This window comes from Podarcis vaucheri, assembly GCF_965113315.1.
Source record: "Podarcis vaucheri genome assembly, chromosome: 1".
Taxonomy (NCBI): domain Eukaryota; kingdom Metazoa; phylum Chordata; class Lepidosauria; order Squamata; family Lacertidae; genus Podarcis; species Podarcis vaucheri.
The window spans coordinates 121,127,561-121,143,102 of record NC_138759.1 but is presented as its reverse complement, the minus strand read 5'-3'; the positions used below and the strand labels follow the sequence as shown (position 1 = coordinate 121,143,102).

Genomic DNA, 15,542 nt, shown 5'->3' with positions numbered 1-15,542 from the left:
GGAAGCAACCTGTTCCAGTACTTCCGGGTTTTGGCGGTCCGTAACCTGAAAAAACGTAACCTGAAGCTTCTGTAACCCGAGGTATGACTGTACTTAGAAGTGAGAAGTTGCGCAAAAGACTCCTGTCCCCAACTGCAATAATGTGAGATGTGGGTCTCATGCACGTCAGCTGAAAGGGGATCAGACAGTCCCAGGTGACGTTGAAACGCACAGATCTCAATGTAAGAAAATGCACACATCACCACTGTAGAACATGGGGAAAGTAATAATAGCCCTTGTCACTTGTACTGTGTCTTTTTCATTGTTCTCACATAATATATGGACAGCCTCCAAGATCAGAACTTAGTGGTCCGATATGAAAACGAACGAAGTTCTATCGCAAATGCACTTCTCAATCCAAAGCAATAACTTGAGAACTACTTGAAATTCCAACTGTCATTATTTTATTACTGTTTTGGCTACATTCTCTACAATTTCAGCAGCATCTTGAAGAGACAGTTAATGTATCCTTATGTACAATGAAAACAAAATGGCTTGCAACATCAGAAACAAGAGCCACAGTTTAACTGTACAATATTAAATGGGGGGGAAAAACCTTGTGGTAATACAGCCTTCCTTTCTGCAACATGGACAAAGTTACGTACAGGTATTCAGCATTATGAATGTGACAGTAAAAGGAATCTTGTATGGGAGAGATACTGCATTCTGAAAAAAAGATTCTACCGTACAAGGCAGTTAGAAAATGTTTCACATTTTAAAATATCTGTACAGGCCACAAGAAACATCTCTTTAGAGGAACATCTTCCCACCTTGTAGACAGAATTTCCAGAAACCGTGAATAACCATAAACAACTTCTACATCTATTATCAACGTGCTCCAGCTCAGGAAACTGACTTGAACTGCACTGTATAGTTCCAACACAGATCAGTTTTACATGCCTTGATTGTTAATGAATTATCTACTTTTCAGTCTCTCTAGGACGTACAGTTGACTTGCACCTTAAGGAGGTCATTTGATTTATTTTATTTTTATTTTTTGCAAAAGCAAAAGCAACATCATTTAGCAGCAATTAAAAGCGCCTTCAATGAGACTTAAAAAAAATACAATATCCAATTAGAAAAGCCATACTTTAAACATTTGTACAGGAATAAGTTGCTGAAATTTTTTAAACTGAAAATATGACCTCTGTACAACAATTTACAATACAGTTAGAAGGGAATTTTGTCATTATCCTGCATAGAAACATTGAATATGACCTGTTTGCTTTTGGTTACATACGTGGCCTTTGTAGATCCCTCTTCAAAAGCCTGGGCAGCGGCTATCAGTTGACACGTCCGCTAAGTATCAAAATGCCATTTAAATAATTGAACTAGTTTCCAAACTAGCTTTTGCTACCTTACTTAAAATGCTATTTTTATCCCTTTGGAAATACAGTCATTCAACCAACGTAACAGTTATTTAAAGATTTCTCCCCAGCCCCCAGAATACTAAATCACTTCTATCCAAAGAAATTAACAATACACAGCTGTGTCTCTCATTTTTACTTTGGTTTTTGAAACGTTGACTTCTTGGGAAGAAAGATTCTTTATTTAGCTTTTTGTCCAGGCACTGTGCTGTTCTTCCGTGCTTCATTCATTTTCTTCTTTATTCAAATAATGAAAAACTACCCTTATTAGAGCTCTCCAGTATCAACCAAAAGTGTTGTTAAGTATTAAAAAGGCTATTTACAGTGTTCCCCTCCCGGCAACCTGAAAACACACATTTTCTTCAGTCTTAAAAACACAGTACATCTGCTTGGAGGCAACAGGTAATGCTGTCCTTCAATGTTTCCAATATGAGAGTCTGAAATGAATGTACCCTTCACAGACCATGATCCAGTCCAATCCTAGAAATGACATTTGTAGAAGAGCCACAGTCTGAACACCCCATTTGTTAAACTTGTGTCAAAACACTAATCCAACGCTTTCAAATGAAAGTCCGCTGCAGCAAAACTACATGACGATATCATGCAAGCCTTCCATGTTTAAGAAGCTTCAGTAGGGAATAATGCTGGATATTGGCGGCGTGGGAGATGCTGCCAGTCCAGTCATATGCAAGTTTCCTGAAGAATTTGATCTTCTCATGTGCGGGAGTAGGTAAGCATCATTAGCTAGCTGATGAACATCAAACCGGTCCTCCTTACGGTATGCCAAGCAACGTCTGATAAATGCCTGCAGGAAGGGAGAGGGGAAGAAAAAAATTGAGCAAATTCTCTTAACAGTAAACAAGGTCTGAATCACCTCTTCTGGTGAGGGAGCTGAGCTCTTTAAGGTACTAAAAATAAAAGTGAAAGTGGTTAAGTGGGCTTTTGATTCAACATGGAGATGTGCTCATCATCTGATACCCACTAACACCACAGAGTGAACTAGCATAGTGGTCAGAAGGATGAGCTAAAAAGTTTCTGATTAGTTCAGATTTTAGCTCGTGCAGAATTTGCACGAGACGTTCTCAGTTTGAACCTCCATCCTGTGCCACTCAAATTCTTGTTTAATCTGCAAAGATGTGGGTGGGCACTGAGATAATATGTGAGTGCTTAGAGATGTTAATTTATACACTCTTTTCTCCCAAACTTTTATTACATAAAGACAGCGTGACCATAAATGAACTGCCCAATGATATCTGGAAATGTACTCAGCCACTGTGAACTGCAGACATTTCTGAACAGTCAAATTAAAAGAGTAAAGTTAGCACTAAACTGAAAGTGCAATTGTTCCAGCTTCCAGCAGAATTCTTGCTTTGTTCACTAAGCGTCCAGCTTTGAAAAGGGAGATAAAAATTCTGTTGCTGACCCTTACTTATATTATATTTGCAAATTTAATAATTAATGTTGTGTTCACCTTTCTGCCAGCCCCTCCCTGCTTGTCTGTTCTACATCCTTAATGTGTAAAAAAAAAATTTGGGGGGGAGGGGCGGCGGATTACTTGCCAAACTAAGCAGAAATAAAGTTTCATGAAAACATCAGTAAAAATAGGAGTTTTAAAATGTTACACAAAAGTAAACCTTTAGAAATGGGACTGGTGGTTTACCAGGCCTGGAATTTGGGAGAATCTGACAGCTGGCACAGAATCACAGATTTTTTTAAAAGCAAGTTTCTGATCTCATGATGGCAGGTGTGTTCATATGCAGGCGTTCTACGCAAAAGGCCCCACCTTCTAAGGGGTAGAGAGCTCATGCCTTGCAAGTTGCTCCTCCATATATTTCAATGTCTGCTCCAAATCATACCTCGCTAGCATCCTTCGCTAACACATACGGGCAAAAGATTAGCAATTACGATTTCCCTTGTGAAATGCATGGGATATAATTTTCAAACGCTAAAAATAAAAAACCCCGAAAGGCATGACAGCAGGAGTCAGAGGTAAGTCCAAATGAGTAAACTGGCATTATCCATTTATCACACGCATGTCTATCTGTCTCCTAAGCAGAGGGTGTTGTGGGAAGGGTGCCAAACACAAAGAGTTCCAGCTTCTTGACAGGTGGCTGTGCTAACCATCAGATTAAAAGCATACAAGATTAATTCAAAGGACAGGCTCTATGAATGGTTAGTAGCCTTAGCAGTAAAGAACAGAATTTCCATGTTGAGGAGGTAGTTCTCCAATTTACCAAATGCCAGCCAAACTGCAGGCGGCGGTCGTCTCTTTCTGTCTTATTTTCGAGTTTTTTTAGGGAATCTGGTTGACACTCTCTTTTCTACAGCTGCCTCTCCTTGCCACAAATTGCTACTGAAGGTCCAAGAACCCAGTGGAATGGCGTCCGATCCAGCAAAAGAGGGCCAAGGCCAGAATTGAAAACCAGAATGTTCCTGTGCACAGATGGGGCTCTTTAGATCCCAGCTGGAGGACTGGATCAGATGTCAATGGATCCCCCATTCAGCAAGGTAATTTTTGACACACAATTATAATCTACATGCAATGGTTGACCTTTTTTCTTTTTTGGAATCAACAGAAAAATGCAATATTTATATTTGCATTATTTAAGTAAACCAGTAACTGGGGAGGGGAGAGAATCACTCCCATAATTAAGTACTCGTGTGCATAAATTGGAGCATGGGACTTGTTGAGAGTGTTTCTGGTGCAGAATGTTCATTTACTGATATCCTCTGCATTCACATCACGTTTTGTGCTAATGAAATCTCAAATTTTGCATTCAGAATCTATCACGGGAACTTAAACGATGGTTCTAAGGTGGTCATTGCAGTTTTGCTAGTTCACAATGACAAATACACACTAAAATTAGATGGCATTAATGACAACAGCGTATGGGAAACTGATTCAAAGCACTTTTGGCCTCTCTAGAAGGAGAAGCACTAACAAATGCTAACGGATGAAATTAATTGTTTCATCCGCTTAGTCCTGCTGGAATATCAAAATTGATTTCAGAAATAGTCAAGAAACTTTAAATATTTACTACTACAATCTGGAATTTGTCTGTTTTCATGGGTAATTAGTAAATTTAGTTAGGAGTACTCCAAAAAAATTTCAAGAATATGTATGAGAGTCTGAGAGCAAGATTTTCAGGAAATTTTTACTTTTAGTATCTTACATTTTATAGTATGACCAATTTAATATATACGCAATGCAAATGATACTTTGCATTTACTTTCAGATTTATTTATTGACATACATGAATTGAAATATCGTGTGCTATTTTAAAAAAAAACACCTTAACACAAATTTTGTTACAATTTGCCTCAACGTTATCTCTTGACCTTAACGCTGAAGCAAAATCCATCTCGAGGTTGATTACATCATATTCTAGCAGAATGTATACCTTGAGTCCATGAATATTACCTTGGCTTCATTGCTCACAACAGGCTTCACTGGGAACTGTACTTCAGTGGCTTTTAATATTGTATTTTCTTGAAGTATATCTTGTTGGGACTGGTTATGACCAAATGGCTGGAGAAAGGGAAAAGTTCAGACAGTGATTGCTAAATGTCCAAATATCAGTAAAATAAATCAGCAACATCACCTTTTTTATTCTAAAATTATTCCACTTAAAAAGAAGTTCTCCTTGTTGGGAAAACGCAAATGGTGGAGGCTGAAGAACCATACCTACTTCCAGAAATGGTTTTTCCCCCCTTCAAAAAGACCACGTTGAAGATGTACTGAAATGCACTAGAAAACTTTACGTTTAAGGGTTTGTTTTTACCTTTCGACCATATAGACACTGGAAAAAGATTACTCCAACTGACCACACATCCACTTTGTTAGAAATTTTGGGTGGCTCTTTGCCCACAACAAAGCACTCTGGAGGCAAATACCTGATAGAAAAAATAGAAACTCAGTCACTGAAAACAGACACATTAAGAACATTCCCCCTCCAGAAGCAGGCTGATTTTTGGAAGCATTTATGAGAGATACAGATTGCCAAGAATCTATGGTTTTCTCACATTCTTCTATTTGTTCCAGGATTATTATTTTTTTATAGATTTACGTGGTATTGGTCAATTCACATGATAACCTGTTTGTTAAGTTCATGGAGTCCCTTTACTTATGCACTCTGATTTTCAAACACTTCCCAGTTTGGGCAAAACACTGTCGTTACATCTCAACTGACAAGCTGTGATTTGTGTCTGCTCTACAAACCAGGATTGGAACCCCACTTCAAAAATGGCTTCCAATTCTGGTTTGCATTAGGTCCAGTCACGGACGACTCTGGGGTTGCGGCGCTCATCTCGCTTTATTGGCCAAGGGAGCCGGCGTACAGCTTCCGGATCATGTGGCCAGCATGACTAAGCTGCTTCTGGCGAACCAGAGCAGCGCATGGAAATGCCGTTTACCTTCCCGCCGGAGCGTTACCTATTTACCTACTTGCACTTTGACGTGCTTTTGAACTGGTAGGTTGGCAGGAGCTGGGACCGAGCAACGGGAGCTCACCCCGTCGCGGGGATTCGAACCACTGACCTTCTGATCGGCAAGTCCTAGGCTCAGTGGTTTAACCCACAGTGCCACCCACATCTGGTTTGGATAGCAAGCACAAATCAGAGTTAGCCACTTTAGGTGAAACAGATTATGGTATGCCAAACCAGGAAGTTATGAACAGAATAAAAAAAAGTGAGGAGCCTGAATTTTGGACCAGATGACTGTAGTGTGGTTTAAGCTGCCTTGAAAGCAGACAAGTTAGGTTAGAAATTCCTAAACACATATAAGCAAACATATACTACTCAATAAACAGAAATAATTCATTCACTATAATCTACATTGGAGAGATGCTGTTTCTGATAATAATAAAGTACATAACAATTCACATATTTCCAGTAGAAACCTTAACTACTGTACCAGATTTTTTTTTAAAACCCTACATTTCTGCCACTATCCCCTTCTTCCATCAGTGACCAATACTGTATGTTAAACTACACCAAGTTTGCACTAAATGAAGGTGATCATTCCTCAGCTAGAAACCAGACAGTAAAACCTTGATGATAATAATTAATAAAAGAATTGAAGATTAAATAACTACTAATCTCCATGCATTAGAGAAGATTAATTCTGTAGAAGGAATTCAACACAGCGCTACAGCAATTGTTCCAGCAGTACAAACATTTCAGCTCGCCAGGCAGAACTACCCCCCCTGCTCCCCTTAGGATTCTCCTGACCCCACAAATGCAAGTTGTTGGGACCTGGGTGGAAAGTCCCATTGCACTAGCAGAAGCCATTGTGCAGGCTTTTTCACTAGTGGGACTCGAGGGTTGAATCCAGACTTCTACCGTCAGGTTATAAGCTCAAATAACCAACGACAGCACATTCTTTCCATCAACTACATCCGCCGGCGGAGGTGTACAAATAGTTCTCACACAAGTAAGAAATACATTTGCCAAATGGGAAATAATAATATTACCAGTAAGTCCCAGCCCCTTGTGAAGTTAAGTCCATTCCATCCACACCATAGCTATCGTCATCCATTATTTTAGACAGCCCAAAGTCCGTAATTTTTATTTCTCCACATGCTGTTCCATCTACCAAAAGGATGTTTCCTATCAAGAGGGAGAGAGTTTGTTAAAATAACAAACAAAATAAGTCTACCCCCAGCAGTGGTTCACAATTTTTCCATTGTGTTTAAATGAAGACATTATAGAACAGAAACACCCTAGTTATAGGCACATCTATGCTTCATTCATTTATTATTATATTATATTATTATTATTATATATTTCCTCCAAGGGGCTCAAGGTGCTGCGTATAGTTCCGTCTTCCTCATATATTCACAGAACTGCCCCATCCTGTGAGCAGAGGCAGTTGTGTCTCAACAATCTCTTGGAGAATTTGAGCCATGGGTTTTCAAAGGACAGCTACAGTTTGGTTAAAGTTAATTCTTCCCAAGTTTTCATAATACAGTTGTACCTTGGAAGTTGAAAGGAATCCGCTCCAGAAGTCCATTTGACTTCCAAAACATTCGGAAACCAAAACGCGGCTTCTGATTGGCTGCAGGAAGCTCCTGCAGCCAATCAGAAGCCGCGGAAGCCCCGTCGGACGTTCGGGTTCCAAAGAACATTCACAAACCGAAACACTCACTTCCAGGTTTGTGGCGTTGGGCAGCCCAAACGTCTGAGTACCAAGGCATTCTGGATCCAAGGTATGATTGTACTGTGCTAACTCTGCACCGTGTAGATGCGTCAGATCTTTGTGTGTTTTCTGCAACGCTGGCTCTTTCAGTATTTCCCCAGTACTATCCCATTTGCCTTAGCTAAGCTTGGACTTCTAAAGCTGCCTGAACGCTTTTTCATTTACCGAATAAAAAAATGTATTAGGTAGTGATCTACACAAGAATAAGACTCAAAAACTGGGTGAAAGAGGCATGTGTGCAGTATTGTTTACCTGCATATTCAAATGAAAAATACCTAATTAACTATACTTCTGGTTTACTGAAGGCAAATCATGCATGTGAGGTTTTGCACCTCATTATAAAGTCTGTGAGGTCAAGCGCATGGCACAAGGAGCTAAACGCTGCAGATATAAAATTGTACACATATCAAACATATACTTCAAGCCACATTCAAAGATGATGTTTTATTGCTACTTCAATCCATTTCTAATTATAATTAAGCACACACAGTGGCTTAAGATTCAAGAAAATCCTATTGAAGCCAAATTCATACAGAATACGGAAGACGTCCATTGAAATAGCTCAGTGTAGAAGCCAAAACATTAAGTAGCGGGGTGAGGGGGCAGAGTGCACAAATTTGCCTTCAAAGCAAAGAGCAGAAAAGAGAGAATAGGTTTGTGAGGCTAGAAAAAAGAAGAGTGTGATTAAATGAAGCAGTGTGGTAAAACTAAATTCACATTTTTGTTAAGGATTAAAGACAACAGAGATTAAAAGAGACACCTCTCCTGTATGCCAAGCACTCATACCATAAAAGAAAATCATGGCCAATGTGAACTCAGATGGGTTTAATAAAGAAAGACAGAGGCAGGCGCTACACTAGTTAAGAATTAAGAGGAGAATGTGTTTTAGAGATATATAATATACAATGTATGATGTTTGATCCCCCCACCCAATTCTTATTTACCTGGTTTAAGATCATAGTGTATTATAGGTGGCCTAATCTCATTGAGATATCGCAGTGCATTTACTATTTGCATTACAATGGACCTAGCTTCTTTTTCTGTCATTAGTTTATGTTGCTTGAGATAGAAATCTAAATCGTTGCCTTCACAATATTCTAATACTGTACAAAACCTAGAAAGGGAAAAAATAAAAGTTAGATAAGGAAACAAAGGCTATTTAATTATTCAAGCATACAATGGAATTAGGAACATCATTTCTTTGCATTGATTGCACATTTTCACTTAACCTTTATTTATGGTTTTCATTTGTATACATTTCAATAGTTTTTAAAAAATTGTAACATTTCAAACAATCGACTTCCTTCCTCCTCTTTCTGCAGTTCCTTCAATTTCTTTTATCATTTCCTGCATATCCTAAATTAACTTATCCTTCTATTTATTTCTTTTAATTCTATATTCTTTTTAAAACAGCAGGTTATTACAATAATCCCTGCCAATGTCTTTAGCTGTTTCCAATTGTTTGTAAATATTCAATAAACCATGTCCATTCTTTTATAAAAAAGTTTGTTATCTTGATTTCTTAATTCTTCCAGTAAGTTTTGCTTTCCTTTTGGGAATTACAGGGGTAGAACTACCTAAACAGTACAGAAACATATTTACGTATGCAACAACAGCTGCAAGAATGTTACTTGCCCAGAAATTGAAAAAAAAAAGACAAGGTCCCGATGAGAGAAGAATTGATACAAAAACTTTTTGGAATACAGTGGTACCTCGGGTTAAGTACTTAATTCGTTCCAGAGGTCCGTTCTTAACCTGAAACTGTTCTTAACCTGAAGCACCACTTTAGCTAATGTGGCCTCCTGCTGCCGCTGCGCCACCAGAGCACGATGTCTGTTCTCATCCTGAAGCAAAGTTCTTAAACTGAAGCACTATTTTTAGGTTAGCGGAGTCTGTAACCTGAAGCGTATGTAACCCGAGGTACCACTGTATGCACAAATGGAGAAATCACATTTTCACTTTACAAAAGAAACTGGAACCATCTACAATGGTACCTTGGTTGTCGAACTTAATCATTTCTTCGAAAACCAAGGCGCTTCCTGCACTCAATCGGAAGCAGAGTTGGACATTCGGTTTCTGAAAAACGTTCACAAACTGCGGCGTTCGGGAGCCAAATTGTTCGGGAGTCAAGCCGGTTCAACAACCAAGGTACCACTGTACTTGAACAATAATCAATGCCACAGCATTCAGAACATCATACTAGAGAAAATACTGAGCCCCTGAGGCCAAACACCATGAAATTTAAACCTTACTTATGTCCAACCAAAAATGTTCCTGAAGGGTGGTCTTAATTTCTAACTGGTGTGTGTGTGCGTGTGTGTGTGTGTGTGTGTGTGTGTGTGTGTGAGAGAGAGAGAGAGAGAGAGAGAGAGAGAGAGAGAGAGAGAGAGACTTACGTATCTGTATCCAGGGAAAAGTAGTCATAGAGTTTTACTATCCTTGGATGATCAAGTTCTTTGTGTATTCTATACTCTCTGCAGGCGTGCCTAGAAGACATAGGTAAAATAATCACGACCACCAGAACAGCTTTAATTTGTTACAAAGACCCCCAAAAAAGTGTTTTCTTGAAACGCTTACTTATGGTAGTTTTCCTTTTTCTCATCTCTCCAGCTTTTGTTAAGCTGGTGTATCTTCACAGCAGCGTATCTTTGCTCATAGAGATCAAAAGCCTGCAAGGAAGTAGTAGAAAGAAATTTTGTAAAATACGAGTCACAGAGAACTGTATTTATTAACATTTCAATATAGCTTGAGAGTGCAATACATCATATCTGGCCCAATACTGTGGGAAAACCTTGAATTTTTAATTGACTGTTTTCTCAGAAGCTTTTCAGAAGCCAACATACTATTGTTAATGGTCTCAGAAGAGTCAGATAATTTGTCTGACACCTTTCTAATTTTTGCTTATTTCAACAACCAGGACACTGTACATAATCTGCCTTTGGGGCCAAATAAACTGCCCTCCCTATCACTCCTACACATTGAGAGATGGCCTGGTTACCTGCTCTTAAACTATCTCCTAGTCTGAACATTCACTTCAAACAGAGTGATCGGGACTCGTGCATTTGCTAATTCAAAATACTAAAAAGCAGTTGTCATAATGAATAAATACTGCTTATTATTAACTGGCCCACAAGCTTTTCCTTGATCGTTCCCAGATCAAATACTCAAAGCAGGTAAACATTATTTAAAATTTACAGATTTGTAACCTCCCACAGTCTATGAGAAGGCAACAAAGGCAGAACATGAATGCAACATGAATGCAACTCTTCTGCTTTTGCTCTAAAGCAACTGGTATTCACAGGCAGCCTGGAATGAGTGTACAACTATCCTGATGGGACAGCTTGATTCTCCTTGAATTTGTCTAATCCCCTTTTAGTCACCACATCTTGTCTTGGCAGATTGCATAGTTTAAGTATCCACCATGACGTACTATTTCCTTTTGTCTCTTCGGTGCCTCCCGTCATTCAGCTTCACTGGATAATGCTTGGTCCTCCTCTATCTTTATGAAAGAGCATGCATAAAATCCTAAGGACCTCAAATATTTTCCTGACACAACCTTTTCAAAGCCCCAACCATTGTAACCATTCCTCACAGGAGAGTTGCCCCAGTGCCCTGACCATTTTGGTCACCCCTTTTCTGACTGATTCAGACTGCAGAGGAACACACACTATAATACAGTGGTACCTCGGGTTAAGTACTTAATTCGTTCCGGAGGTCCGTTCCTAACCTGAAACTGTTCTTAACCTGAAGCACCACTTTAGCTAATGGGGCCTCCCGCTGCCGCTGCGCAATTTCTGTTCTCATCCTGAAGCAAAGTTCTTAACCTGAGGTAATATTTCTGGGTTAGTGGAGTCTGTAACCCAAAGTGTATGTAACCCGAGGTACCCTAAAACTCTAAACTATGGTTAATCTTAACTATGTTTCGTTGAAACTAGCCTCCCTTGTAACACTAAACCATGGGAACTCTAAACCGTTCAAACGAGGCCCATATTTCTGAAGAAAAATTACACACAGTTTTCAAATGTATGTACAGATCACTTAAAAAAAAAGCAGGCACCAGCTTAGAAAAGGCATTCTGCCTTCTCTATGCTTATTCCAATACAAGTACTTAATTTGTTCCGGAGGTCCGTTCTTAACCTGAAACTGTTCTTAACCTGAAGCACCACTTTAGCTAATGGGGCCTTCTGCTGCTGCCACACCGCCGGAGCACGATTTCTGTTCTCATACTGAAGCAAAGTTCTTAACCCGAGGTACTATTTCTGGTTTAGCAGAGTCTGTAACCCAAAGTGTATGTAACCCGAGGTACCACTGTAGAGCTCTTTGCAACCAAAGCTTGAGCTGAAAGGTTTGGGTATTCTCTGGACACAGATTGACTTTTATATTTTTCTACCCTGCTACCAGTTTTAGTTGTTCAGGAAAACCTGGAGAGGTTATTTTTATACTTTTAAGTTGATATAGTTTTGTTGTTTAAAATGTTTTTCAGTGAATTGGTTCTAGAGAGGGTCACCTATGTCGGTAGGCATACGTTTAAAAAATAAATAAATATTACCAGCAAAGAAGAGGACATTACCTTATATACTTCACTAAATCCACCTCGGCCAAGTAAATGAAGTAACAAATATCGCTCGTTTAACGTAGGATGATCCTTGAACCTTATTATTAAAAAAAAGAAGGAAGAACATTGGTCAATGAGAAAGGCAAGTGCTTAATTTTAATACTAATTATTTTTGTGTATACAAAAAAAATAAAAAACTGAAGTGCAGTGTTTCATCCTTATAGTTCTGGATCATAGCAGTACTGATTCAACTTAAAATACATTCGTTGTTGTTGTTGTTGTTGTTGTTGTTGTTATAAGTGTACTGCTTGTATAAAAACAAAAACAGGTTTTGCAGAGTTGAGGCACGGATATCTGTGTGTCATTTATTCCAGAGTGAAGTGGAGAAGAGTAAGTATGCAAGATTAAAATCTAGTGCCTTACTGAGAATTATCTTCATTGTTTATTCTTTTGAGCTCTCGTATGTGAAGATTTCTAACTCTTTCCAGACGTTCAAGTTCTGCTTGTATTTCAGCTTCTTCCTGCAAATCAAAACAAATAATTTATGAAATCTCAAGGTTTGTTTACTTTTTATCCCTCTCTCAGCTGATAACCAGGGAATTGTTTGTTTCAGGATCTCAACATTTGAAAGAGAAATTGAAAGACATACACCTAATTTCAAGCCTCTAGTTGATATATTCCATTTTTTTCTTGCAACAATGGGGATAGTACCCAAACAGTTTCATAACTGAACAAGTTCAAAAACTTTTGTGCCTGCCTGGTCATGTAGAGGCGAATGATATGTATAAATGATATGTATGTTTTCATATTTGAGAATTTATCAAATTGGCTCTTCAATAAGAAAAACATCCTTTTAAGCCAATGTATCTGGTAAAAGGTAAAGGTAAAGGTAAAGGGGCCCATGACCATTTGTCGACTCTGGGGTTGTGGCGCTCATCTCGCTTTATTGGCCAAGGGAGCCGGTGTACAGCTTCTGGGTCATGGGGCCTTCCTGCTGGAGCAGTACCTATTTATCTACTTCCTGCTGGAGCAGTACCTATTTATCTACTTGCACTTTGATGTGCTTTTGAACTGCTAGGTTGGCAGGAGCAGGGACCGAGCAATGGGAGCTCACCCCATTGCAGGGATTCGAACCGCCGACCTTCTGATCGGCAAGTCCTAGGCTCTGTGGTTTAACCCACAGCGCCACTCACATCCCTAATGTATCTGGTAGAGGACATTAAATCAGTTTAGAGACTGACTATAAGGTATACACACACACACACAAAATCTGAACAAGTTATTTACATTTAAAAATAGAAGTTTGAATTTAAAGAAATATTTTACTTTTAAAAATCAATCTTTATCTACTCTCTTATGGGATAGCATTTTTCTTAGAGTTGAAAGAGCAACAAAACAGATGGCAGTGTTTTTCCTGAAGAATGTTCTTCTGCATAATACCTTCCTTAGCAAACTACAAGCTTCCACTGTCCAAAAAGGAGCAGTACTCTTAAAAAAGGTCAACCAAGCTGATCTTATTAACTGAACAGTAAGTTTACCGCTGCAAATTTTTAAGAAGTACAAGTACTGAGTATACAGTGTAGTAGTGTGTCCCAAAAATGCAGATTACTGACTTTATAATATTAACTGACACATTCTTATAGCAACTGTTAATATTACCAACGTGTAACTTATGTATACCTTCCTCTTGTCATTCAAAATGACAGCATGGAATTTAGATTAAAAACTAGAATCATAGAGTTGGAATAGACCACAAGGGCCATCGAGTCCAATCCCCTGCCAAGAAGGAAACACTAGACATTTAACAGAATGGCTATTCTTCATGGTATAATGCAAGACACAAAATACTGAAGTTTTCACAAGCGATGCAAAATCACCATACACCTTTCAGTTTAAAAGTGACATACGACTTTTGACTATCTGAGCAGCTCTATATAGTATTTTAAAGCATGCTCCTACTACAGGCACGGTTCTTTCAATCTTAAACAGCTTACTTGGATCATATCTATAACCAATGGGGTAGAGTCTATGGTTACAGTACTGTGTGATCAGAAAAAAGATCCAGTTTAAACATACCTTTTTGAGATGTCCTAATCTAAGCTTGAAAATTTCTTCTTGCTCGTGGTATTCTGCTAGTGTTAGCCTGCAGGAATTACCATAGATAACAAACCATTTTAATCCAAAGTTGCACACAAAAAGTCACAGTACATGTTACTAAAAGTTGAATGGGAAAAAACGTATTTTACTTCCAATTCATAACACAGAAAGCCAATTCCTCCAGCATCTTGTAGAATCTGCTACATTCTGAATGACCAGAAGCTTAATGTGGAACAAAATGTTCTGATACCAAAATTGTATCCACACTCATACCTAAAAGATACAGGGAGGTATCAAAGAACAGTGTAATTCCCGTAACTCCTCTTTGGTGTTTGAATCAAACGCAGCTGATATTGCAGTATGTGCTAAATGCTATTGGTCGACAAGGCATCTTATGTTAGGATGACAAAGAGATATTAGGTATTTGTAATAATGTGGGACTGCACATTTAGAATAAAGTGCAAAGTCATGTTGCATTTATAGGAATGAGCAACAGATTACACGGTGATGTTCTTAAATAGAAAGGGTACTTGATGCCAGAAGAGTCTGAATTATTGACGTCCTAGATTCATCAAGTACCAGTCTGGGACCCAAGCTTTAGTATTCACTGGAACACCTACATATCTTACACCACTTTGCCGACTCTAAACCAAAATAAGCATCATATACAAAATTCAGTTCCCTCCCTTGTCATAACTAAAATACAGAACACAGAGGGCAGGCTTTGGAAATGGCCCTATAGAGCTCTGTGGGATAAAACAAGCAAGCTGCAATTAACAACACTTTTGGAAGACACACATCGTTGGAACACCCCCCCAAGCCACAACACTAGGGCCACTACAAGCAGGGAGAAAAATTTCCAACTTTCTGAATGACTACAAACAGGTGGTTGTGGCACCATCATGACAAATACTCAATACATAAGTAGAAAAGAAGTATGAACTTACAATTGTGGTAAATTGGGTCTAACAAACGGATCGTTTTCTGCTCCATTGACAGCTTTGTTTTTCCTCTGCTTAGGTTCTGAATTGGCAGAGGGCGCCTGAGAATTATTTGTAGCAGGAGGCTTTCGCTTTGCCAGAAGTTTTCTTTGCCTCTCTATATCTTCCCTTTGTTGATTTACCCACTCCTGTTGCCTGCAAACCCAAAGCATTGTTTTAAGATGATTTTCAGACTTGATTTTTTATATATATATTTTTAAAAAATACGTTTTAACTTTTGTGGATTTAAGCTGATTCCCTAAAGCAGGAGTGGAGAACCTCTAGGCTGCGGGCCAAAATTGACCTGG

At 38.8% G+C, this 15,542-nt stretch overlaps 1 protein-coding gene across 2 annotated transcripts in view; it reads right to left on the bottom strand.

The window, feature by feature from the left end:
* Positions 1 to 420: 420 nt before the first annotated feature.
* Positions 421 to 15,542, bottom strand: part of TLK1 (tousled like kinase 1) — a 70,954-nt gene continuing 55,832 nt past the window's right edge. For both annotated transcript variants that reach the window (XM_082236937.1, XM_082236938.1), the window contains exons 11-21: positions 15,202 to 15,390; positions 14,234 to 14,300; positions 12,581 to 12,678; positions 12,173 to 12,254; positions 10,180 to 10,271; positions 9,999 to 10,088; positions 8,547 to 8,716; positions 6,878 to 7,013; positions 5,189 to 5,300; positions 4,828 to 4,935; positions 421 to 2,211 (exon numbers count right to left, since the gene is read on the bottom strand). In XM_082236937.1, coding sequence (XP_082093063.1) covers positions 2,035 to 2,211; positions 4,828 to 4,935; positions 5,189 to 5,300; positions 6,878 to 7,013; positions 8,547 to 8,716; positions 9,999 to 10,088; positions 10,180 to 10,271; positions 12,173 to 12,254; positions 12,581 to 12,678; positions 14,234 to 14,300; positions 15,202 to 15,390 — 1,321 coding nt within the window. In that variant the 3' untranslated portion in view covers positions 421 to 2,034. The remainder of the gene's footprint in view (positions 2,212 to 4,827; positions 4,936 to 5,188; positions 5,301 to 6,877; positions 7,014 to 8,546; positions 8,717 to 9,998; positions 10,089 to 10,179; positions 10,272 to 12,172; positions 12,255 to 12,580; positions 12,679 to 14,233; positions 14,301 to 15,201; positions 15,391 to 15,542) is intronic.